General features: G+C 45.3%; 1 protein-coding gene across 1 annotated transcript in view; it reads left to right on the top strand.

Moving 5' to 3' along the window:
- The window catches only part of ATP8A2 (ATPase phospholipid transporting 8A2), a 447,047-nt gene that overhangs the window by 372,357 nt on the left and 48,699 nt on the right, over positions 1-25,991 (top strand). The window contains exons 34-35 of the mRNA XM_070471693.1: positions 18,511-18,599; positions 25,847-25,951. Coding sequence (XP_070327794.1) covers positions 18,511-18,599; positions 25,847-25,951 — 194 coding nt within the window. The remainder of the gene's footprint in view (positions 1-18,510; positions 18,600-25,846; positions 25,952-25,991) is intronic.

Genomic DNA, 25,991 nt, shown 5'->3' on the forward strand with positions numbered 1-25,991 from the left:
GTCACTTTCATTGGACAAAATGTAATGACTTCTTCATTTCAGAAGTGTTTGGTTTTTCTCTTTAAAAGTCAATCAGAGTTGACATCTGGGGGACCTGCAATCATGTTGTTGCTGTTCAGTCACAGTGTCACGTCCAGCACTTTGCACCACCATGGACTGGCGTGCCACGGACGCCTCTGTCTTCCACTGTCTCCCGGAGTTTGCTCAAGTTCATGTCCACTGAGTCGGTGATGCTATCTAACCGTCCCATCCTCTGCTGTCTCCTCCTTTTGCCTTCAATCTTGTGCAGCATCAGCGTCTTTTCTAGTGAGCTGGTTCTTCGCATCAGGTGGCCAAAGTGTTGAATCATACTCAGTCTCAAAATAGGCAGGTGGCTGTGTCAGGGTTCTGGGCTCCTTTTTTTGGTCATAATGCCAGGTAATGTTTATCCAACTGTGGGTGCTGCTGTTGGGTCAACAGGGCTGGAAAAGAAATAGTCTAATGTTCACTGGAGTAATTGGGTTCACATTGGAAGTGTGTATCTTGGCACCCAAAGATTTAAAAGGTCTGAATATTCATAAGGTCTTATCTAAGCCACTCACTGGTTATTAGTTCTTCACATTAAAAAGATGTGTAAGTCCTCAGAGGTTCATGATACATCCGGGCTGAGTAAGTGTGAACCTTTAAAAAAAGAATTGGCACATTGATTTTCAATTGAAAATTCAACGTTTCCTTCTTCTTGGGGCTCCATCCACTCAGAGCAGCGCAGCCCTTCCACTACGCTGTCCCCCAGACCACAGCCAAAGCCCAGATAAAACTGTGATCACCACATGTCCAGAACCACGTTTGATTTCACTTTACGTGTACACCACTCCTCATCTTTTGCGTCAAACATTTTACAAGGGCGAAGACGGCTTTGAAAGAACGCCCACATTTGGTATCCCTGCCTTCATTTTTCTTATGTTTTGGCCTCAATCACAGTGCTTTTAATATTCATGAAGTCTGAAAAAATAAACATCCTACGACTATTTCCTCTGCATGGAAATGTTATGGTTTCAAACCCCAGGGAAAACAATTGGGAAGTTCTGCAAAGCCACATTTTCTCCCTGTCGGCTGGAAAGGAGCTCCAGCTTGGCAGAGGTACTTCCTTGACACTCTGGGCTTCCCAGAGCAGATGACAGGGAGAGGGGGTGCGGGGGCGTTGGGGGGGGCTGCTTATTAAGGAAGGACAAGGAGTCAGCAGACATGCGTATTAGCGTTTTTCAGTATTTTTGCAATCATAGAAACTAGAATCCTTTTTTTTTCTTTTCTAAGGTCTATTTATTTATTTATTTTTGGCTGTGCTGGGTCTTCATTGCTCTGTGGGCTTTTCCTCTAGTTGCAGCGAGCAGGAACTACTTTCCATTTGCGGTGCGTGGGCTTCTTATGCAGTGGCTTCTTTGTTGCGGCGGCTTCTCTTGTCATGGTGGCTTCTCTTGTTTTGATGTGTGGACTTCAGTAGCTGCAGCCGTGAGCTCAGTAGTTGCGGCTCCCAGGCTCCAGAGCACCGACTCAGTTGTTGTGGCACGTGGGCTTAAGTTGCCCCGAGGCAAGTGGCATCTTCCCAGACCAGGAATCGAACCAGTGTCTCCTGAATTGCAAGGCAGATTTTCAGCCACTGCACCACCAGGGAAGCCCTAGAATCCTTTCAGTTGATTCAAAATTATGTAATTGAGGGAGGTAGGAAAATATGTATTCCACTTATTTCTCTGTGTTCAAGTAGAAATTGTTGACAATATTTCTCAGTCTTCTTTCTTTCCTTTAAGCCTACGTTCATATTTATACCCTAAAATTAATTCAGCCAGTCCCTTAAATACTTAAAAGGAACAAAGAGCAAGAACTCCCCATGAATTTGAAAGTTGACCATTTAAGAAAAAACAAAATGAGTATTCAGCTGGATTGGCCAAAACATTTTTGGGTTTTTCCGTACAACATTACAGAAAAACCCAAACAAACGTTTTGGCCAACCCAATAAATCGTTAAAAGGAAACTGGTATCAGAAGTGGTGTTTGAGTCATGGAACGTGGTCCTAGGTCTCCATGCTGGAGCCCAACCCGGCAGGTCAGGTTGGGCTAAGTACAGACAGGTGCTCCTCCATGCTGCCCAGAGGACACCGCCATGGTCCCCACTTCTCTCCCGCCCTCCCTCGCTTGAGCTCTGTCCGAGGATGGTCCCGTGTGCCACACTGGTGACCGAGCCATCACCACCTTCATGTTTCTCTTCTCCCAGCTCCTCTGTATCATATGTGTTTTCACCTCTGTCTCAGGAGCCATGTGATTGCTCTGTTCCCTCAAGCTAACTGCCTCTTCCCCAAGTTACATCGCCATAGCCAACTCAAGTGCCATTAGCAGCCTCTTTGGTTCCTACCACTTACTACTAAGGATGCTAAGGAGACACATATTCAGGGGGCCAACTCCCTGGTAGCTGGAAGTGGTCCTATGAGCCAGAATTAGGTAGTGGTCAGTGGGGACGTCAACCAGGGCCTTCCAGCATGAGGGGAGCTGGATAGGCTGCCTCGTCTTCCCTCCTGGAAGACAGATGGAAGGTCTAGTGTTACGGCTGCCATCTTGGGGCCATGAAGCCACAGGAGAGTGGAAAGAAGAAAACTAACACTGAGGGTGATGGCACCGAGGCCAGAAAAACCTGGGTACTCTGGATCCTGGCAGAACAAATACCTTCTTCCAGAAATGTTGGGGGAGAAAAAGTCAAAATCAGTCTTCAATTCGGCTGTTACTCTATGCGGCCCAGAACCACTGACTTTCTTCCTCTTCTGCACTAGAATGTGAGATTCTGGAGGAAATTGTGCCTTGTTAGTCTCCCTTGCTAGATGCATTGGATATACTTGTAGGTGAACTCCTTGTTTTATAATAAACTCACCCACAGGGTGCAGACCTGACATGTCTAGCTTCCGTGACAGCAGACCAGGGGTAGGACCAGAGTATGGTATAATCACAGCTGGTGGGCGGATGCTGTGGCCTTCAGAGAGGCGCAGAGAGGGAAGAGGCCCACAGTCATCCTGTCTCCCCAGCCAGGTCAGAGGAGAAATGACAGCCCAGCCTGAGGATTCCGTGGTGCCTGTTTTGTTGCAGCTTCCCACAAGAAACCTTTTCATCACTTGAGTCATCACAGCCCCCTCCCCACAAAAGAAAATAAGATGGTGGACTCTGAGCATTCGTTGAGGCCGCTCAAGCAAAGAGCAAACCGGAAGGCCTGCACCTTGTGGTCCCTGGCATCAGAGGCCCCGGGTTTTCTTTCTGCCTAATTTTCATATGCTCGTGAGCTGCGGGAGGCTTAATTAAAACTGCAGGGGAGCCAAAGTAAGCGCAGAAAGGAACTGTTTTGATGCTTCAAAACCCCAAGCAAACAGAGTGTGGATTATTCCATTAGGCACGCTTATAGGATTTGTCCTGGGTGTTTGGATTGCTTCAGACCTGCTGGGGAAGTCAGTCGTGGGCTTTAGAGCTGAAAGGAACCATATTGAATGCCCGCAAATTTCACTTTTCATCTTCCCGGCGAGGTTTCCCATTCCCAGTGCATTATTGTGAGCCATGTGCGAACTTTTCCTCCAACTTCTGTTTACTCAGCTTTCCTTCCGCTGAGGCCGGATTACAAGGCAGGGCCAGCCCAGCTTTTCTGCCTGGTTTGGCGGTCATGATCTTGGATTCCTTGCCTGCTTTTCCCTGCTGGTCTCTAGAGGCTTTAGTAAAACCTGGGTTTGCCCGAGAAGCAGCACAGCCCAGGGTTCAGAGCACGAGGTCTCCCAGCTGGACTGCTTCTTGTCTTGTGTGACCTTAGATGAGTCACCGTGTCTTTACGCTGTGCTGCGTCATCTGCCAAAGGCGGATCGGGGTGGTGGAAACCGCCAACATCTTAGGGTTTGCCGTGTTCCTTCACTGAGGAATTATCACCAAAATCACAGTCTTACAGGCCAGCACCGTGTCTCCCAGGGCTGGGGCATGCCGACCTGGGAGTGAGCACACTGCTTGCCCCTTAGAGAAGATCACTCAGTCATCGGCTCAGAATGGACCCACGTGTTGAGGAACCTAACCCCATCTGACTGCTGGAAAGCCAGGCCAGGGGAGAGGCTTGCCTGATGCCAACTGAAGAATCCTTAAGAGCCTGGATGAAAATGCTGAGTATTAGCTGCTGAAGATTTAGGAACTGGTGGTACTCATAGGCCCGGCCTTAGCTTTCTTACCAGATATTTGTACCTCAACCAAGACGACAGTGTAGATTCTATAATGTATGTGACTAGCCTGTGCCAGCGAACCTGTTAATAAGGGGTCACCTATGACATCAGCCACTGAGGACCCACCTCCACCCTCAGGAGGCTTTCTGTCTAAGGAAGAAGATCAAGCAACACATGACCATCCCTAAGCACAGAGCAGAATCACAAGGCACTGTGGAAAGTGGGTACACCCTGAGGTCTGCCCACCTGGACCAGGGGGTGGTTCTTACCTCCGGCTCCAGAGGGAGGACACATGACCTCTCTGGACCAGACTTTCCCCATCTGTGAAACAGAGGTGAATGCTATTGTTGCAGGGCCATCTGTGCGTGTTAACCCAGGCGATAGCAAGTGACCATGTAGCCACACACAGTAGTCATGCAAGAAGTGGCAGCAATAGAACTGTCACCGGTATAGACAAACACAAGGGAGGAAGTGGATCATTCTGCCTGGAGACACCCAGGGGGTGATCCTTGAACTGAATCCTGAAGAAGGAAGAGGAATTCTCACTGTTAGAACCATGGCAGAGGTGGGCACTGTCAGCCAAGCATAAAACAAGGTGGGCAAAGCCCGCCCACCCCCCCCGCAAAAAAAAGAACCTTGAGGATTTGGAGAAATATAGACAGTCCATGTGGCCAGAATGCACAGCTGGGCAGGCAAGGCCAAGAACTGGGTCTTGAATGAAAGACCAAAAGTGGCCTCAGGTGCCCTTGTAGAGAGATTTTGCCAAGTTTTGCAACGTGCTAAAAAGCCCAGTGCCAAGTATCCTATTAGGCAATTTATGTACAGTTGTTGTTCAGTCGTTAAGTCATGTTTAACTCTTTGTGACCCATGAACTGCAGCATGCCAGGCTTCCCTGTCCTTCACTATCTCCTAGAGCTTTCTCAAACTCATGTCCATTGAGTCGGTGATGCCATCCAACCATCTCATCCTCTGTCATCCTCTTCTCCTCCTGCCCTCAATCTTTCCCAGAATCAGGGTCTTTTCTAGTGAGTCACCTATTTGCAATCAGGTGGCCGAAGTATTGGAGCTTCAGCTTCAGCATCAGTCCTTCCCATGAATATTCAGGGTTGACTTCCTTTAGAATTGACTGGTTTGATCTCTTTGCTGTCGAAGGGACCCTCCAGAGTCTTCTCCAGCACCACAGTTTGAAACCATCAATTCTTTGGTGTTCAGCTTTCTTTATGGTACTTGATGCCCAAATTCACCCTCCGAGGATAAGATAGCCCCATTTTACAGATGTGTGCACTTGAGCTCAAGGAGATTGTCACTTCATCATTCAACTCACCATATTAACTTTTGGGGAATTAGGCAGGCTGCCCACCTGACAGAGGTATCTCATATTTCATGTTCAATTGTGTTGCCTTACTTTTTGTTTCATGTTTACCCACTTCCCCTTGGATGCATTTGGAACAAAGCAATACCACAAATAAATAAAATACACCATCTCCTCTGATGGTGAGACTTAAAGTAGAGTTGGGTCACCCTCACCAGCTGGACCACTGACCAGATGGGGTGGAGCCCTGCTTCTCTGTTAAAGGCAAAACACCAACACAGAGACTCATGTTTACTTTGGGTCATATTCTCTCCAAATAAATCAGGCACCCTGTTACAAAACAACACATTCTTTTTTTTTTTATGGTAGGTATTAGCTTGAGTGCAAAATAGGATAATATGAAACATTGGGTTGAGATTGAAGCTATGAATTTAATGAAATTTTGTGTGTCACCCAGAAAGGAATAAGACCCAAACCAACCTCAGATGGATGGGCTTCCCAAATGGTTCAGAAGGTAAAGAATCCTCCTGCCAATGCAAGAGACACAGGAGACTCAGGAAGATCCACTGGAGGAAGAAACAGCAACCCACTCCAATATTCTTGCCTGGAGAATCCCATGGACAGAGGAGCCTGGTGGGCTACAGTCTATGAGGTTGCAAAGGGTAGGACATGGCTGAGAGACCGAGCATGCATGCACACAACCTCAGATGAAGCATCCTCAATTAAAAGGTGGTAAAAGCACATGTTCACATCAACCTAGGAGCTGGGGTATCTGACACACCCTAGAACCCCGAGCTCTGTCATCTCCACCGCTGCTGTGCACCCAGAATGCTCACCATGCATTTATTTTGGATGAGTTCTAAACAGGTGTTTCCTCTGGGCCGCAAGTGGTTTAACTCAGAGGCTCACCACGTCCGGCGTGTTCAGCTGGAATCGCGGAGCGGAGGCCATGCAGGCCTGGCGGCTCCTCTGTGCGATGCTGATGGCCGGGACTTGCCAGTTCCCACGCTGGTCAGCGCTGGACACAGAACAGATGTTGGGGATTACAGGGGAGGACCTGGGGAGGCCGTGGGCCCGAGCATCTGTGGAAGTAATTTATTGTGGGGGCTGGATAGGCCCCGTGGAACCTGTGGTAAGAAGTTCTAGGAAATAAGCCTCAATGGGCCTGCAGATCAGGGTGCAAAACAAACATTCTCCCGGTGTCCTTGGATTGAAGGAAAAATTGTCCATCATCATCTACAAGTCCAGCTGAACAGAGAAGTGAAGAAATCCTAATCCCACAGATACTCGTTCAAATTCTAAACTGTGAATTAATCAGTGAGGTCCTGACTCATCAGAGCGGTATCCTCTGTTTGATTCCATGTGAATCACTGGGAGACGGTTGGCAAAGTCCTGGAAGCTTGGTGGCCCATCCCTGGCCTTGCTTCCAGGAGTCTCCTTTAAGTCTGGGGTCGATTTACCCCAGGATTACACAGAAGTGTTTCTTCCTGCCCATTTCTGGCCATCCTAAAATTCATCTGTCCAGCTGCTCCACCAGCGGTACATGTACTGTTGTCTCATCCTCAGCCTGCTTTCCAAGATGCTGTGAGTTAGAGGTCCAGAGCATATGATGCTCTAGGTGACAGTTTCAGTGTCTGCACAATGACCATCAGTGAGCCTCGGCTGTTTCTTAGCACTGCTCTGTGGAAAGCTAACCAGAAGACAACTACATTAAGTGCTTCTGGGTCAACCTCTGTGCGGGTAATGGACTTCAGTCTGATTTCTCATACAATTCAATTGCATTGGTCAGTGCATGTCAGTCACTGTTGTTGGTTTAAAAAATAAAGTCATTTAAAGAGCCACAAAGAAAGCAATGACATGATTCGAATCACCTGAGCCAGTAAGACTCATTGAAGAAAAATTTAGAAATAAAAGTATTTAAATAGGGACTTTAAGTGAAATAGAACTCAGAATACTTTTTTTTCTTCTCAGATTTTTCTCTTCCATTAGGTCTGTTGCCAACTTATTTATAGCCTGTTAAGGATTTCAGAGGGCTTCCCTGATAGCTCAATTGGTAAAGAATATGCCTGCAATGCAGGAGAGCCCAGTTTGATTCCTGGATCGGGAAGATCCGCTGGAGAAGGGATAGGCTACCCACTCCAGTATTTTGGGCTTCCCTTGTAGGCCAGCTGATAAAGAATCTGCCCGCAATGTGGGAGACCTGGGTTCAATCCCTGGATTGGGAAGATTTCCTGGAGAAGGAAAAAGCTACCCACTCCAGTATTCTGGCCTGGAGAATTCCATGCACTGTATAGTCCACAGGTTCACAAATGGTCAGACACAACTGAGTGGTTTTCACTTTCAAGGATTTCAGTAGAAAGAATTACAGGCAAAGATGTATGTTCAACCATTACTGCCTTAGAGTTTATATGAATTTTTTGTTTTTTGTTTTTTTCTGAGATTGTAGTATATATGTTGTGTTTTCTGAAGGTAAACATATAAACATTTGTGCTAGGGAGAAAGCAGGTAGTTAATGTGGAGAACAAAGGAATGGTGATAGGTTGCTAACAAATGTTTTTAAAGAAAAAAACAGATAAAGGAGACATAAAATTGTATATAATTGGCATGAATTTCCATAATGAATAAACAAGTAAAAGTTTGAAAAAAAGCAAAATGGATCCTTGGAATAAACATTGTATTATTCAAAATCTCAAATGCATTAGTAGAATTCATTCACACAATCAGCTAGAAATTTTAACAGTGCCTCAAATTAGCCTAACTGTTTTTGTTTTGTTTTGTTTTTTAAAGTGAGAAAGAGGGATAATTATTGAGTTTTGTTTCTCCTCTGAAAGCATCTTCATTTCTCCAAAATTAATATAAGACATTTCTGTAAAAGAAAAGAAATCCCACAGTGCCTTCAACAATATTAAGGGAACAAAGACCAAAAAAAAGAAGGTCTAAAATACCACATAATGTCACTTGTATGTGGCATCTAAAATACAATACAAGTGACCTTATCTAGAAACAGACCCACAGACGCAGAGAACAAACCTGTGGTTGCCGAGGAGGTAGGGGAGGAATGGACTGGGAGTGTCGGATTAACAGATGCAAACTACTGTCTATAGGATGGTTAGACAGCAAGGTCCTACTGTACGGCACAGGGAGCTATAGTCAATATCCTGGGATAAGGCATAATGGGAAAGAATATGACAAAGAATATATATGTATATATATATATATAAAATATTTATATTGAACTCTTAAAGAATAAAAGAAAGTTTAGATCGTTTTATGAAGGGCAAATGCTATTACATGTTATGTACATGACCCAGTTCTAACCTGAGAAGATGCTGAAATGTAGTAGGATATCTATAGATAACTAGGTTAAAGAAGAATCAGTCAAAAGCATTCATGTACTATTGCATCTATGAATTTTTAAACTCGGGAAGCTATATTGAGATAAAATGAAATATATGGGAAAGGGAAACATGGCTGATATGTTTCTATTAGAGTACGATGAAAAAATTGCATCTGCTTTATGTAAATTTTCAACAGTGACCTGGTAAAGAACGTCAAAACTACATTAATTAAATTTACAGAGCCAAAAAAAGGTGAAGACCCAGGAGGTGAGACATAAAAACACAGATGGACTGAGAGAGATGAGAGGAAATAGACAGACCTTTACAACATGATTTTCAGCTTAGAAATATGCACGCGAGTACGATGGGGAATACTAGCCAAAAACAGATAGCTGGGTTAAAGGAAAACTTAATAAAATGTTGAGTCTGAAAAACCATACAGACCAAAGCCAGGAAATTACACAGTTGTGGATCCCGCAGTAACTGTAAATTAGCCCCATGGCATATGTGTAGTATTTCATATTCCGGGATGTGATGCTAACTTTCTCGGATAGACGTGTGTGTGTGTTTCATCTGAATTATAGTTGTAACAGGACAGAGGTGAAACAGGATGTGTGATGGGTCTCCTGCTCCTTTTCCCAAGTCATCAGCAGCCTGGGAGCCCGAGGAAAGACTTGGGAGGAGATAGGCTTTCGTTCAGTGTCATTATTTATCGGAGGACCTGGAGGGTTGTTTCTTGATAATTGTGAAGTGCCGTGTGTGTCTGGGGTCTTGGAAAGTTGCCCTTAGCACCTCTGAGTTGACACTGGCCCTTGAACTTCCAAAGTCACACCTTCCACCCCATCCCCTCTCTGCACTTTGCTGGGACCACTCTCACACCCTGTCCTCTTGATTATTTTACCTCCAGGGCTTCCGTGATAGCTCAGTTGGTAAAGAATCTACCTATGAAGAAGGAGACCCGACCCCAGTTCAATTCCTGGGTCAGGAAGATCCCCTGGAGAAGGGATAGGCTTCCCCCTCCAGTATTCTTGAGTTTCCCTGGTGACTCGGCTGGTAAAGAATCCTCCTGCCATGTGGGAGACCTGGGTTCGATCCCTGGGTTGAGAAGATCCTCTGGAGAAGGGCACAGCTACCCACTCCAGTATTCAGGCCTGGAGAATTCCATGGACTGTATTGTCCATGGGGTTGCAAAGAGTCAGGCACGACTGAGCAACTTTCACTTCACTTTCATTTTACCTCCCAAGATTTTTTCTCTCTCCTATCCCGTCCCCCCGCTGCAATCTCATCTTACTGGACAAGCTCCATCCGGCTCTCCTCCCTGCCCCCATTTCCTCATGCTATCACTGTACCCCAACCCCCATCATCCTCCCCCTCATCATCCCTAAAATCTCCTCACCTCAGAACCCAGCCCCATACTGGACTCCCTCCCCCAAGCTTCACTGAGTCTTGATTCCTCCTTCCACTCCCCACCTGCTAGTGTAGGAATCACTCAGATGATAATCTCAAGCCTTTCCCCACCCAGTATTCCCTTTCCTCATGATCTCATATATTTCCACAGATTTACCTCTCACTGGGTACAAACGAGCCTCTGAATAAATAGAGCTAGCCTACCTCTCCTGTGAGAAGGCATAGCCCTGGGGTCAGTCGGCTGGGTTTGTAACCAAGTCCAAGTGCACACTGCTTACCTCACAACAGGCCTGTAAATCCAGAGAGGAGTTGTTGGGACAAGGAACAGCGACTTTATTTCGAAAGCCAGCAGACCGAGAAGATGGTGGACTCATGTCCTGGAGAACTGTCTTCCCAGAGTTAGAATTCAGGCCTCTTTTATCCTAAAAGGGGAGGGAGTAATGTCAGACATTTCCTGGTTCCAGCTAGACTCCAGAGGGGATGTATTAATTTCTTCTTGCCCACAGTCGTTCACAGGTGGGTCTGGTCAGGATATTTCCTGTAACCTAAACAAAGGTATTTTAACTTAATGCTCATCATCCTCGAGGCAGAGTTCCCAGAGCTGGGCCATTATGTATGGATTATAGGCAATGTCCCTTTAGTGATTAACTTGTAATAGGATGCAGAGGACCTCGTCTGTAAGCTGGGAGTTGCCACAGAGCCCGTCTTACCTGGATGCGGGAGGATGGGGGAAGCTGACTATGGAAAGGACTGAGCACACAGCAGGCTCTTTCCTTGTGGTCATGGCCTTCCTCATCCACCTCCACGTGGTGGTCATTACTGGGAGCTCCAATTCTTTGCAAAACTGGAACTTTCTGCAAGTTCGCCTCATTCAGCCTCAGGACCTGTGGTTCCACCTCCCCTTCCTTACAGGCTCCTTCTTCTTCCTGCCCACCGCCTCTGTTGCCCTCTGACCAGTCAAGGCTCACCTTTGTCCTCCTGGCTGTTTCAGAGACCCTCTTTCTGTGGAATTTTTCAACCTGGTGACAGATTTCACATGGAGAGACAAAGGATGTGGAGTTAAACCCCCAGCTTAGTTGAATATTGAATATTGAATGTTGACATGCCACTTCCTTCGTATCTTTTCAAAAAGAAAGTGTTAGCCATGCTGTTGAGTCCTCCTCATGGAACTCCCTGTCTCATTCCTTTTGAGCTAGAAGTATTCTCATTGCTTTCATGTTTACTATCCTCATGCATGTAATATGTATGTAGAAAATATAAATAATGAGCAATGTTGACTTTTGCAGGGTTTTGGAACTTTATATAGACTGTGTGATATATACTCTTCCCCTCAAAACTGGATTGCTTTGGTTTTTTCCAAGACTGGTTTTTGAGGATTATCTATAGTGATGCATATGTAGCTGACTCATTTTAGTTCTGTTTTCAGTTATATAAATATGTGTGTATGCGCTCTGCTGCTAAGTCACTTCAGTTGTGTCTGACTCTGTGCAACCCCATAGATGGCAGCCCACCAGGCTCCTCTGTCCCTGGGATTCTCCAAGCGAGAATACTGGAGTGGGCTGCCATTTCCTTCTCCAATGCATGAAAGTGAAAAGTGAAAGTGAAGTCGCTCAGTCATGTCCGACTCTTTGCAACCCCATGGACCGTAGCCCACCAGGCTCTTCTGTCCATAGAATTTCCCAGACAAGAGTACTGGAGTGGGTTGCCATTTCTTTCTCCAGGGGATCTTCCCAACCTAGGGATGGCAGGCAGATTCTTTACCTGCTGAGTCATCAGGGAATCTCCCCATATAAATATGCCAGAATGCATTTCTCCTTCTATTGACAAACATTTAAGGTTTTGACTTTTGGTGAAGTTCAATCACCAAAAATGCTGTAGTGAACATTCCTGCGCAGATTTCTGTATCTGGTTGTGAACATATATATGTATAGCCAGAGCCTACGTATAACCAGAGCATATGTATGACCAGGATTGGAATGCCCATTGGAAATCTCTGAGCCTGTGGCTTTTCTTTAAACTCTGTTATGTTGTATTTTAGTGCAAGTCTTCCATTTTAATGCACACTCATTCGTTTCCCTGCATATTTTTTGCTGTTTCATATCAACTTTTCTAATAGCTAATCAGGGACTCTCCCACCTTTTCTTCCATAAGTGTTAAGTTTTGCCTTTCATCCGGAGGTCTCCGATCCAACCAGAAGTGATCTGTGTCTGAGGCTCGAAGCAGGTGGAACCAGATGTTTGCATCTAGACGAGCTCCTCCCCCACAGATTTGCAGGACTCCTAACCTCTGGATCTCTAGTGCTGTCACTGGGATTCTGCACATCCAGGCCCCCAGTCACTGGGGTTGCATCTGAGGGGTAGGGTCTGAGCAATGGGTGGGGGTACTCTGTTAGCCAAGTTTAGAGGACCATGAGCCTTTGCCTACGGGTGAGTGGCTTGAATACAGAGCCTGTCTGAGATGGTCCATGGTCCACTGCATGGGAGGTTTTGTCCCTCTGCAGAGTCTCAAGAGTCCTGAGACCTTCAGTATAGCTAAGGCTAAGTGTCTAGAAGCTGGAATCTCCAGAGAACAATTGGGTCATCCACTGGTAGCCTCTTTTCCACTTTTAAATTGTTGTTGTTCCGTTGCTAAGTCATGTCTGACTCCTTGTGACCCCATGGACTGCAGCATACCAGGCTTCCCTGTTCTTCACCATCTCCCAGAGCTTGCTGAAACTCATGTCCATTGAGTCAGTGATGCCCTCCGACCATCTCATCCTCTGTCAACCCCTTCTTCTCCTGCCTTCAATCTTTCCCAGCATCAGGGTCTTTTCCAGTGAGTCAGCTCATTGCATCAGGTGGCCAAAGTATTAGAGCTTCAGCTTCACCATCAGTCCGTCCCATGAATGTTCAGGGTTGATTTCCTTTAGGATTGACTGGTTTGATCTCCTTGCTGTTGAAGGGACTCTCAAGAGTCTTCTCCAGCACCACAGTTTGAAAGCATAAATTCTTCGACACTTGGCCTTCTTTATGGTCCAACTCTGACATCCATACATGACTGCTGGAAAAAACCATAGATTTGACTATATGAACCTTGGTCATCAAAGACCTTTTTATAGAAATGATTGTTTCCTAACCTGTTGATGCCAGCCAAGATGCTGTGAAAACTAAGATGTTGGTTTTGCTTCATAGGTACCAACCTTAATAAGACTTGTCCTACTGAGAAATAGTAAGGACCATGAGACCCACTCAGACCCACAGCTGTTCCAGCACCAGACTCTAGTTTTTATGGACATGGCACTTTGTTGTCTGTTAATTTAGACAACGCACGCCTGCTCACTGGGTCAGCACATTGCATCACCCTCTGGAACAATGACATTCCCATGAAATACCCCAGTTATTAAATCCATCATTGAAAAATGTTGCATTTTAAGCAGAATGGAAAAAGACAAGGTCAGAAAAGTTGCAATAGAGTAGGACCTCTGAGCCAAAACTTGCAGCTGGATTATACATATCTAAAGGCTTGCAATTTATTAAAATAAAAGTTATTGAAATGCTAGCAAATGGGAAAGAAAATACTAGAAAATTATGAGGAGCCATTAAAGCCCCTGTCTGTTGAGTATATGGATCTCAGACCACAGGAGAGGCCCTGGCACTAGACTAAGAGAGACCTGGGTTCAGATCTTGACTTAGCCCCCCTACAGGTGAACTTGAATTGGCCACTTGTCCTTGAGCCTTAGTTGCCTCATCTGTAAAATGGGAGCAATCTCTTGCAGGGGGTTTTTGTGGGGCTTAGAAACAATATATGTGGGAGTGCCCAGGAAGAGAGGTTTAATAGAAGAGAAGCAGAAACCAGACCCATCTCTTACACAAGCCTGAGGCAGGTGGTGTCACTTAATGAAAGTAGGAAAGGCTAGGGGAGGAGTGGGGAGGTGGGAGGGTTGATTTTCAGTTACTCAGTCAGTTCAGTTTTAGATGCTCAGTGATGTCTGATTCTTTGCGACACCATGGACTGCAGCACACCAGGCTTCCCTGTCCATCACTAATTTCAGCTGCTAATACACGTCTATTATTTGGGAAGCCCCTCTGGGGAATTTGGAGCTGGTGCAGGGTGTGTTGGCAGATCCTTGTGTACATCCAGCAGTGTGTCCATGGAAATGAGAAGTGCCCGCAACACATGTTGTGAGTGGGTGGAGATGAGGCCCTGGAGGCATGGATGGCCCTCCTCCATCCCCAAGTCTCTACAAAGGGACCTCGAGGTTGGTACGTACCGAGAGCTCCAAAACCTTGGAGAAGGGAAGGCAGAATAGTTGTTGCTGTGAAGTTTCTAGCTTCAAGAAATAAATTTACTTTAAAAGTAGAAAGCATAGTTTTCTTTTCTCAGTCTGGTCCTGTGGATGGGTCATTTGCAATTCTCGTTTGGTTGTCATAAACTGTTTATGAAGTCAGATCTTTTCTTCCCAAGACTCTTTTTTTTCTCTTAAAAAAAAATAGCAATCTGAACTTTGGTTGGAGGAGCTGTAAAAAGTAACAGCAAGAGTGAGAGAGAGAGGAAAAAACTGCGGAAGGGCTCCCTGGAGGGCTGCAGGCTGCTGCTCAGTTTCAGTTGCAGTTGTCAGAGGTAAAGAAAACAGTGGAGAAAACGGCTCATCGAGGGTCCCGGGCTGCTCTGCTCCAGGAAGTCAGCAGAGGGCTGGAGCGCAGCCAGAGGGCGGGCGGGGGCTCAGACACGGTGCCCGCGCCAGCCCTGAGCTCACTGGCGGCGCTAAGTCATCTTACAGGCAGAGCTGTTTCCAGATCAGATGTGTGGGGGTTGGGAGAGCTAGGAAGACTTCAAGGAAGGGAGGAGCACGGGCTTATTTTTGAAGGTTTGCTCGGGGCTTTGGTGGCATGGATCATCTGTGAGTGCAGCTGACAGTGAGCTGGGTACCACAGCCCCTCGAAGGGAAGAGGTTCCATTGTCCTGGTCCTGGCCACTCAGGGGAAACTGAGGCAGGCAGAGGGCAGTGGCCCCATGCAGGTGTCACCGTCTAAAGCTTAGAGGCACAGCTCCCTCCCAGCTCCGTGTGAACCGGAAGACCTTGCTCCATCCACCTGCTCAACTGCTGAGAAATCCCCCAGAACAGCAAGAGTTGGTAGCCCGAGGCTGCCGCCCAGGGGCAAGGACTCTGCACCCCCACCCCCAGCAAATGCTCTTGGTGACTCATGGAGGAGAAGAAGACGCTGGTCCTGTCCCCAAGGGGAATCCTTCTTGTCCCTTCTGTGTCCATTCTGGGATCTAGATTGAGAAGCACCCCCAAGAGATCCAGTGGGTTGGAAATATGGAAACCTTGATCCAGGTAGGATCCACCTGAAACCTGAATCAGCGAAACTGTAGTGTGATTGAAGCCTGGTGATCCATGGCCCCTCTGTGTCCCCCCAACAACGCCCGCTCCTGCCCCTCTAAGCTCCCACCTCAGGGATTGGTCATCTAATGTGTAGTCTCCACACCAGATACGTATTCTTGACTGTTAAGTCCACTCTCCTTAATTAATGAAATACCTCTGACAGTGGATGAGGGAGACACACATACCCTGGAAGTCCAGGGATGTATCCTGTAGCATTCACTGCATCTCCAAGTTCATATGTATTTGAACACTCTGGTTTTACCAATATGAAATGATCCATTTTTCAAATCTTTGGGCAAGATTGAAGATCCAGGAAACATGACCTTTTTATCAGGTGGTTTTTATTCTAATTTAGAATATGCATGTCTTTCAGGTCCCACTTGGAGTTTTAAAGATACTCTAATTGCTCCAAGGAGTGATTGCTGAGGCCTTTCCTGTGGGATGAAGGATGTCCCAGTTGGGATGTGTGTCTCAGCGCAAGCATCGTATTAATTACCTGGTTCCTGTTGTCTGCCTCTTCATTCATGAGGAGGTGGTCCCTCACCAGGTCCCTCCCAAAGGAAGCCCCTTGCCCCTCACACCTAGGGAGGGAGTTGGGTCCCTGGGGAGGTTGCAGTATTGATTTTCTTCTGTAGAAAAGGGACTGGGAAGAATGCATTATGGGAAGTCCTGGCACTCGGCGATGCACCAGGCAATCTTGGTCTCCTCCACCAGGCAGGGGAGCAACTGCCGTGGTTGCCTCCTCCATGGCCATCACGGCATCCAGAATCCACCCCACAACAGGAAACACAGACCGACCTTGCCCAACTCAGGCTCCTCCAGCCTCATTTCTAGAACCGTCTCTCGTCTGTCACCATGTTCCTGGGTGTCTGGTCCTGCGCACCATGGACACTGTGTGTGTGTGATGAGGAGCCCGCAGAAGTTTCTGCATGCTCTAATCCCTGGCCACTTGTTTCATGGCACCCCTGGTCTGTCCAGATACGGTTCTGTGCTGTGTTACATCCAGACCATCTCTACCCTCTCTGGGCTCTCACCAGCTGTGGCAAGCCTCACTTTCCTCTGATTTACTGCAAGAGGTTCCTCTGCATCTGGCATGTGTGCTCAGTCATGTCCAACTCTTTGTGACCCCATGGACTGTAGCCCACCAGGCTCCTCTGTCCATAGGATTTTCCAGACAAGAATACTGGAGTGGGTTGCCATTTTCTTCTCCAAGGGCTCTTCCTGGTCCAGGGATCAAACTGGAGTCTCCTGCATTGGTGGGTGGATTCTTCACCACTGAGCTGCCAAGGAAGCCCATGCATTTGGCACCCAACCCAAGAGTCCTCACTAGCTAAAGATGGGTTAACTGAGGGTGCCTTATTCCTGGTGGAGCTGTTAGCACATCAAAAGGATGCCTCACTCAGTAGTGTATGTGGGTGGGGAGAAGGGAGTAAGTAATGCTGTTTGTCACCTAGTCCAGTTTAATAAACCTTTTTTTTTTATGCTAAGAGAATAAGAACAATCTAACTAAATCTCAATTTCAATACCAATAGCTGTGGCCTTGGCAGAGATTTCAGTACCTCGAACTTAGTCAATATGTGAAAATCAAGACACTAGAAAATCTTTCTGGAGACACACCCTCAAAATCAGTTATTTCCACGACATGTTTTAACAGCTCCAAGTTTTAAAAACCAACGACAAAACCATACTTCCAAATCCCCACATAACCTTTGTCAACTGGGTTCAAGATTATTTTCCTCATTTCCCTCAGCCATGAGAGTTCTTACTGATGTTTCATAACCCACTTTAAATAGCACATACATGATTGTTATCAAATGTTATTTTTACTTTTCTCAAAAAGCATTTCCTAGCTTTATTGAGACACAGTTGACATCTAACATCGTATGTTCAAGGGGTACATACAGCATGTCGATTTGATCCACTTACGTCTTGGAAAATGATTTCCATCACAGCATTAGCTAACACCTCCAGTTCATCAGATAATTGTCATTTCTATAAGACGTTATTTTTAAGTAACTGTATTCTTTGATAAATATGCCAGCCGGTAATGATCCAGGACGTAGTAGCCCCACAAATCTAGCTTTAACAAGCCCGCCTTCTGCTGCTCCATCAAGCTGGGATAGGTTTGGAGGAGGAAGGCGGGACCTGCAGAAAGAACCTGGATAATTCAGCATCTCCCTGTGGTTTGCTTGGGCTGCTGTGGCTAGGCGGGTGAGTTAAATTTTTCTTCTGTGTTAATGCTTTCTGTATGAGAAATGGGAACTAGAGATAGCCAAAGAGCTATGAAAACTGCAGTGCACTCCCTCTGAGAGACCTCTGCATGCGTTTTTCCTGCCATGTGATCTCACGGTGGGTCCAGTGGTCGGTGGTCTGCATAGTCTCAGTGGATCAAGGCCTGGAGTGATGCACTGTGTTTGAGGCCCATGAATTTTTTTTTTTAAGCTGAGGAGATTCCAAACCAGAACACACAAAAGCCATCATATGCATCAATGTATATGGACATATACACAGCATGTAACACTTAAAGAGGCAGTGTAACTCTGGGTGAGTAGCATCGGGAGATCTCAGGTTCAGTTCTGAGACTTGGGCTAATCCTGCTTCCTTTCCCATTCCCACTCCTGTTGCCGTGAAGGGGTTTGAAGTGCTTTATAAAAGAGGAGACAAAACTCGTCAACCTATCAGGGTGGAGACAAGAGCTAATGGAGATCATGATGAGGGGCTCTCGCCACCGGTTGGTCCCCTTGACATTCTTCCTGAGTGTGTATTTCAGCTTTCATTGAACTTAATAACCTTCTTTTGCTTAAGAAGCGTTTTATACTGATTGAATTACATTTCTCTCTCTCAGCAGTGTTAATGCATGTGTCACTTCTGGTTTTTGCAGGCAACCATGGTTCTGAGCTCTGCGCACTTCTGGCTGGGATTATTTCTGGTTCCCACCGCATGTCTGATCGAAGACGTGGCATGGAGAGCGTAAGTGAGAGATAAAGTGATACCCCAGGTCTTGTCCTGTGTCCTCTATTAGTCTTTAGCAAGCCCCTTCATAGGGTGTTAGATGCTGTGAGATTTCTGAAGTCACAGGTCTCCTGCCACCTGCCACAGCAGATATAAAGGATGTTGGCTTGTTTTGTTTTGTTTTCTTTTAACCTGTGCTTTACCTTGATAGGAGAATATAGTAGGAAAGGAGTCAGACTGTGTGAATGTCAAGAGAGGTGTTGCTTGTACAGGATTATAAGGGAGAATTTCTGAGTACAGATCCATTCCACCAGGGTTAAGAAGCGTAACTCAAAATTCATTGATTTTTTAAAAAAATTTAGCTGTGTCGGGTCTTAGTTGCAGCACACGAGAGCTTCATCGCATCATGTAGGATCTTTCTTTGTGTTGCATGAACTCTGCAGTTGTGATGTGAACTCCGTAGTTGCAGTGTGAGGACTCAGCTCCTCCAGGCATGTGGGATCTTAGTTCCCTGGCCAGGGATTGAACCAGCATCCCCTGTATTACAAGGCAGATCTGTAACCACTGGATCACTAGACAAGCCCCTCAAAATTCATTGATTTTTATCAATGCTGAGTGATCACAAATATAGTCTGGCTTTAAACTCCATGCTTAAAGGGAAATTGTGTGTATATGTACGTCATTTCAAATCACCAGATGCTTAGAATCAAGTAGTCTCTGTTTTTCCAAATTACTCCCAGTGAGAATCCTTCAAATATAATTTTCCTGAAGTGTCAGTTTACAATTCTATGAGAAGATTAATCACAATGACAAAATTATCACATAGGTTCAATAGGAAATAACTTATGCTCAATTTTTGTTTGTGTTTCAAAATATATTATTTTCTAACTATCTTATTTACAATGTGAAAAAAAGCTACGAGGTTCCAAGATAAAATAAACTTTATTTCATCTGCAGGGAAAAGAAGGAATATTGCAAAAGAGATCAGGTTGATTTTTGAGGACAGGGTTAGACCTGATGACTTATACTGTTGCCAACTTCCCTGAAAATCAAGGCTCCTGGATTGAGGCTCCTGGATTGGTATTACTTTGGGCAAAGCATAATTACTTGGCATCTCTAAGGTAGAGAACTGAGACTTGATTCCAAACCTTCCAGGAGAAGACATCAGATTTCATTTTTCTCTCTCCCTTCCTCCCCCACTCAATGAGAACTGCTCCTACCTGACATGTAGGAGTGTATTTTGAAAAAAATCTTTATCTTGGCATTATCTTGACAACCAATGATCTGCAGAGAGAGAAGGTGGGAGAGAGGATTTTATAGCACATATTTTGGGTGTTTTCTTTTTTTCCTTCTCTTCACTAAGTTTTACAACTGTCAGTGAAAATTAAATAACTGTGATTTCTCAAAAATTTTGATTTATCACTACTTCCATTTTATCTGCTAAAACTGTGTTCTATAAATAGCAGAATTTGAATCCTTGGAAATCAAACTATGATACCCAAGAAAGATGTATTCTTAATCTAATAAATGAACTGAAAGAAAATCTGAGTTCTATGACTTGTGCTAATAACACAGCCCAATTATGGCACGATACATTGCCTTGCCAAATTTCTTCAGTTTTGCAAGATCATCAAGTTAGTTTAGGTAAATAGAATGTGGTCTTGATTACATCAGATCACTTTTTAGTGTATAGTTTGAGACTAGTAACTTGATTATAGATTAATCTTGGTCTCTTTTAATTCAACTATCAAATTAATGTCATGAAAGAATTTTATTAGTACACAATTTTAAATTTGTTTTTAATTGAAGGATAATTGCTTTACAGTATTGTGTTGGTTTCTGCCATACATTTTTGCTGAGACTGATGTATTTACTAAGTGAGATGCTGGCAGGAGTATCTTTCTACCATTTCAAAAGAGAGTATTTGCAGATTGTAATATCTCTGCCACCTCCTCTGTTTTCTGGATCTTTTCTAATACATTCCAAGGAAGAGTTCCATGTCTGTGTGAAGCAAATTATCTATCCTCTCCAACGGGATTTTTTTTTGGGGGGGAGGTGGGTTCCTGGCACTGCCAGATTAGCGCTATTTATATTTTAACAAGGACACTGCTTCCAGCTCCTATTTGGAAAGGGAAGTCACTTCTTTCCAAGGCGGTTGCCAGCCAGGTAGGCGCAGGAAAGGCCCCTCTGAATTCCAGCCCCATCTCCTGAAATGCATTTTTGTCTCATTTAATTTGGATTGTATGGCATGTATAGCCTCTGACCCAGAGTGTTTGCCCAAAATATATGACCAGTAATACATAGTTAATGTCTAAACTATACTTATCCCTCTCCTCAAAAGCAAGAATTCAGCAAGTTTCTTTGGACATTTTGCTTCTGATCAAGGAGTCCATCTTTTATCTCCTATTATACTCCCAGCCTGAAATATTTATTGTTGAGTCAAGTAAATTCGGGAGCTTTCCTGATATCTCAGCTGGTAAAGAATCCGCCTGCAATGCGGGAGGCCTGGTTTCGATCCCTGGGTTGAGAAGATCCCCTGGAGAAGGGAAAGGCTACCCACTCCAGTATTCTGGCCTGGAGAATTCCATGGACTGTACAGTCCATGGGATCACAAAGAGTCAGACACAACTGAGTGATTTTCACTTCACTTCACTTCAAGTAAATTCAGAGGCTTCTCCCAGGGAAAGTGTATTATGAGTTGCTTACCTCTAATGAGGCCATGACACTTACCTGTCATTTCTCTTTCTTCAGCTTTACAAAGCTGTCCTGTTTTTCCTTCCTACACAATGAACAAAAATATTAATCCCAATTGTCCAGAAAATTGCTCGTCATTTGGTTCAGACTGTAGAATGTTTCTTGTCACGTGATGTGCCAGGATGCACCCTGGACTCTGGAGAAGACAGCTTGTGTGACATGATAGGGAGTCAGGGCAGCTGAATCAGCTTGGGGCAGTGTCTGGAACCTTCTGTAAATTTGCTGTGATTCTTTCATCTTGCCTTGGGCCAGTCTTAAGACCTTTTCGTTTTATTTTGAGATTTGGCGGTTAACTCTATTTAACTCTCTTTTAAATTCCAGCGCAAAGCAGTCCTGCCTTTTCACATACAGGGAGTCCCTTACATACAAACGAGTTCCATTCCAAGAGTGTGTTTGCTAAATCCATTTGTTCATACGTCCAACAAACTTAGCCTAGGTACCCAACTATAAATAACATAATCAGCTATATAGTATTGTAGTGACCTATAGTACTCTTAACACAAGTAATACATAAAAAACAAAACAAAAAATAAAGCATTTTTAATCTTACGGTACAGTACCTCGTAGTACAATAGCAGGCACACAGGTGCTGGCATCGAGTGAACAGACAAGGAGAGTTATCGAGCAGCGGAGGGAGGGGAGGTGGGAGGTGGGAGAGCTGAAGGGTCGTCAGCAGCAGGAGGCGGGCCAGCTGCAGTGTCCCTCACACCTGATGTGCATGGAGCAGGTGCTGGCTCCATGCTGGAACCAAATACACATTCTCATCTTTGAAAGTTCGCAACTTGATGGTTCGTATATAGGGGACTTAACTGTGCATTTCTGTGCACGCAGGTTGCTCTGTCTTCCTGCATTTTCCCTCTTTCTTCGCCCAGTCTCTCTCCCATTTTCAGGACCTGCACAGTTAAGCGTAAGGAAGAAAAAATAGCATGAGGCAATTTGGTGATTTTTTTCAGTGAAGTCTATCAAATTTCTGAATGAAAGTCCATTATTAAAGTATGTTAAGGCAGATTTGGACTTTGCAAAAAAACTTCTTCTGTTACTCTGTTAACCAGAATTTTCATGAGGGACTAAACTAACACATCTTTTATTAAAATAATTGATGATAGATGCTACCTGGCTAATGAATATTTTTATTAGATGCATGCAGTTTAAATTGTCCAGAACTACTTTAATATCCTTTAGCTCATGTGCTTCCAAAATGTTTACCCATGACAACATTCTTAGGTAAGCTCCCATGTACTTATGCTCATAAAGCAACAATTCACTTACGTTGCTTTATAAAAATAATATAAAGCTCAAGGCCACAGAACTCAGGGACCCATCTCTTTTTATCTAACTGTATCTCCTATACCTTACCAGTCAGCACACAGTACATTCGGCAAGTCCAGAATGACTTCATTTCCTTATTATAATCCCCGATAGGCAGTTAAGTGGAAATTAAAGGTAATAAGAAATTTCTGTGTACAATGGGGCCTTGATTAAAAAAAAAAGCATTCCAACTAGACTAATTTCTTTTAAGGCACATTCTATTTACATTTTCATCCACATTTAGAATCTAATGTTTCCTTCTGACTTGTTCTCCTTCCATAAGGAAAAAAAGGAAAAGGAGTCCAGGAAAAATAATTCAGAAACAAGAAGATGAAAAGTTCAGGGTTTTAGGCCGACTTACTTATTTCAAAAATCTCTGATAACCTGGAGAATACCTTTCATTCTATCTGAAGGTTCAGTGTGGACTGCCACACACTCTTACAGGGTCTAAGCATCCCCACCTGCTCTTCTGTGCTCACCTGGCCTCTGGACATGGGGTTGGGGGAGGAGCCCTGGGAAACAGCCATCCACAGGTAATTGGGTTCACTCTGCCCAAGCTGTGATTCAGAACAAACCCAACCCCAGCTCATGTAGACCTGAGACCTGATTTCCTTGCCAGTGGTTAATACTTAGTGGCTGGCTTTTTGAAACTTAGAAGTATTAGATTTTAGTTGATGACAAATGTAGACTTTGGCAGGGGAGGTCTTAGAATCATTTCTCTAAGTAAGGCCTTATTAGGTAAAGATTCTTGAAGAAAAATATTTTTAGCTATTTTTATTTATTTATTTGACTGCACTGGGTCTTAGTTGCGGCACGTGGGATCTTCAGTCTTTGTTGTGGCATGTGGAATTTTTAGTTGCAGCAGGCAGGATCTGGGATTGCCTGGTGGCTTCTCTGGTGGTAAAGAATCCGCCTGCCAATGCAGGAGACTCAGGTTTGATCCCTGGTTCGGGAAGATGCCCTGGAATGGCAACCCACTCCAGTATTCTTGCCTGGAGAATTCCATGGACAGAGGATCCTGGTGGGCCACAGTCCATGGGGTCGCAAAAGAGTCAGACACAACTTAGGGACTAAACAGCAACCACAAATTCAGGATCTAGTTCCCTGACCAGAAATTGAACCCAGGGCCCCTGCATTGGGAGCTCAGAGTCTTAGCCTCTGGACCGCCAGGACAGTCCCCAAAAACATGGTTTTAAATTTCTAGCATCAACTCTACTGAAGTGCTCCAGGCAGGAAGACTAGCCATGTTCTCATACTGGTTAACTTCCCAGGCTGACTCCCGGGAACTAGCTTTGTGGAAATACTACAAAATTGCTGAATAACTCTTGGCTATGAATACATTTTCATCTACTGGGGATGTAAACAAGGCCTAGTAGAATCAACATGCTTACTTCCTTCTTGAGCAATTTTATGAATGAGTGAAAACTGGCAGCTTCAGTCCCATGGGTCAAAGTCTCTTTTCTCTTGGCCCAAGCTGTAGGTTTCTGGTGCTCTGCGCCCTGTGGTCCAGCCTTCCTGTTTCAAGCCTACTTCTTCGTGTTTCCCTTCCCCTACCCCAACCCAGAGAATAACACTCGGGGCTGGTCTAGAGGTTGATGAGCACTGCTTGCTCTGTGGGCGAGAAAGGAAGAAGGAAGGGAGGATGCTGGAGTGAAGACATTCCTGAAACAGTAAGGACAAGGCAGACACACTCCACAGGACCCGTGTATCTGGGGTGAATCCAAGTGGAGCGGGGCTGGCTGTTTACCCAGATGGCTGTTATCAATACAGCCCAGAAGCCCAGTTGAGATCAAAGGTGGACTTTGGGCCTGGCACATTCATTCATAGTGAACAGTGTCACGTTCTTTTTGTCTTCTTTCCAGCAGAAAGTTAAACATTTTCTCATTTCTTGTTTAAATGAAAATTTCCCTGTCTCCGCTTTGAACTGCAGTGTTTTAATCGCCCCTGAGTCTCAGGACACTGCTTGGTGTGGTTAAGGAATTATGTGTGAAAACTGTGTGGTTCAGTTCTTGTTTCCTGTGGGGAAATAAATGACCTACACTTACACAGAGCCTCCGCTCTGACTCTCCACCGGAAATGAACTTGGGGTGTCAGCAGACAACTGGGCGCTGTCTTCCCAGACTCCTTGAGGGTGGAAGGTGGATGGGAGCACGTGGTTCCGTGGAGCAGCTCAGGTCTCCAGAAGGTTCCACTGCATTGTGCCATGTCTTTGCAGACACACTCAATTTGGTTCTGATTCTGTCTCTGAGTCTGGGTGCTTGATGGGCAGCCCACATGCGCTTCTGCAGAAAAACTAGAAAAAGTTTTTCAGAAAAACACTGCCCTGTGCTGCTCTGCTAGAGTCTTTTGCTTTTTTACAGTTTCTCTTTTCTCATTTCTAACCTGTGTCTCCATCAATGCCCTTTCTTCGCCTGTATAGCTTCCAACCAGCCATTCTGTTTAATCTCAATTTTAGGAAGACCTTTGCAATCAGACACTTATTGAAACATTGTGAGGTGTCTCTTAGTTTAATCAGGAGAAGATGCAGGTAACTCTTCGCAGGTCAGGGAGAGAGTTTGAGATTTACAGGCTGGAAAGGCCAGCCTGTTTTGCTACTGTGTTTGTTGTTTTACGCTTCTGAAGTCTGCAAGAGAAGAAAGGAAATCTGTGCCTGGATATTTGTGTTGACCCGAATTTCAGATCAAGGGTTTGGCATGACAACAGTGACCTCTGGCATCATAACTCCATCTTGCTGTGACGTTTTTTACCCTAAAAGGAGAGAGAAGACTGTTTCCCCCGGCTCTTGACCTTACAGTTGGGGCACAGTCCAAAGAACCTGCATATGTCCACTTGGGTGAGGATTAGAACAACTTCTGGGTCTTTAGGTCCTGCAGTAGACAGCTTTCGAGGTAGACCTGTGACCCTGCAGGAACCCTGGGCTTCTGTCTGGACTTGGAGGATATCAGCCCACTCTGCAGCCACAAGCAATGCTCTTAGGGGATCATTTGCTGACACCCATGGCCTGGGCCCATTCTGCAGGACTTGGGGTGCTTCCCAGGTTGCAGAGGCGGAGCCCTTGCCAGGCACAGGGCTGGCGCATGTTCCACGGTGTCCCTGAGCCCCAGCCTGGGTCAGAGGACATCAGAGAGGGCCCATGGGGGAGCAGCCTGTTGTCACGGCTGAGTTCACATGTCATGTCTTTCTTGTCTTTTCCTTGGACACAGGGCCAAGCACACCTGCAAGAAAACACTGCTGGAGGAGGTGCAGGAGCTGGAGACGAAGTCCAGAGTGATGGGCAGAGCAATGCTCCGGGACAGTAACGGAAAGAGGTGGGCAGTGCCGGGCCAGGGTCCCCAGGACCCCCTCTCC

The sequence above is a fragment of the Odocoileus virginianus genome, chromosome 8, assembly GCF_023699985.2.
Source record: "Odocoileus virginianus isolate 20LAN1187 ecotype Illinois chromosome 8, Ovbor_1.2, whole genome shotgun sequence".
Classification (NCBI taxonomy): domain Eukaryota; kingdom Metazoa; phylum Chordata; class Mammalia; order Artiodactyla; family Cervidae; genus Odocoileus; species Odocoileus virginianus.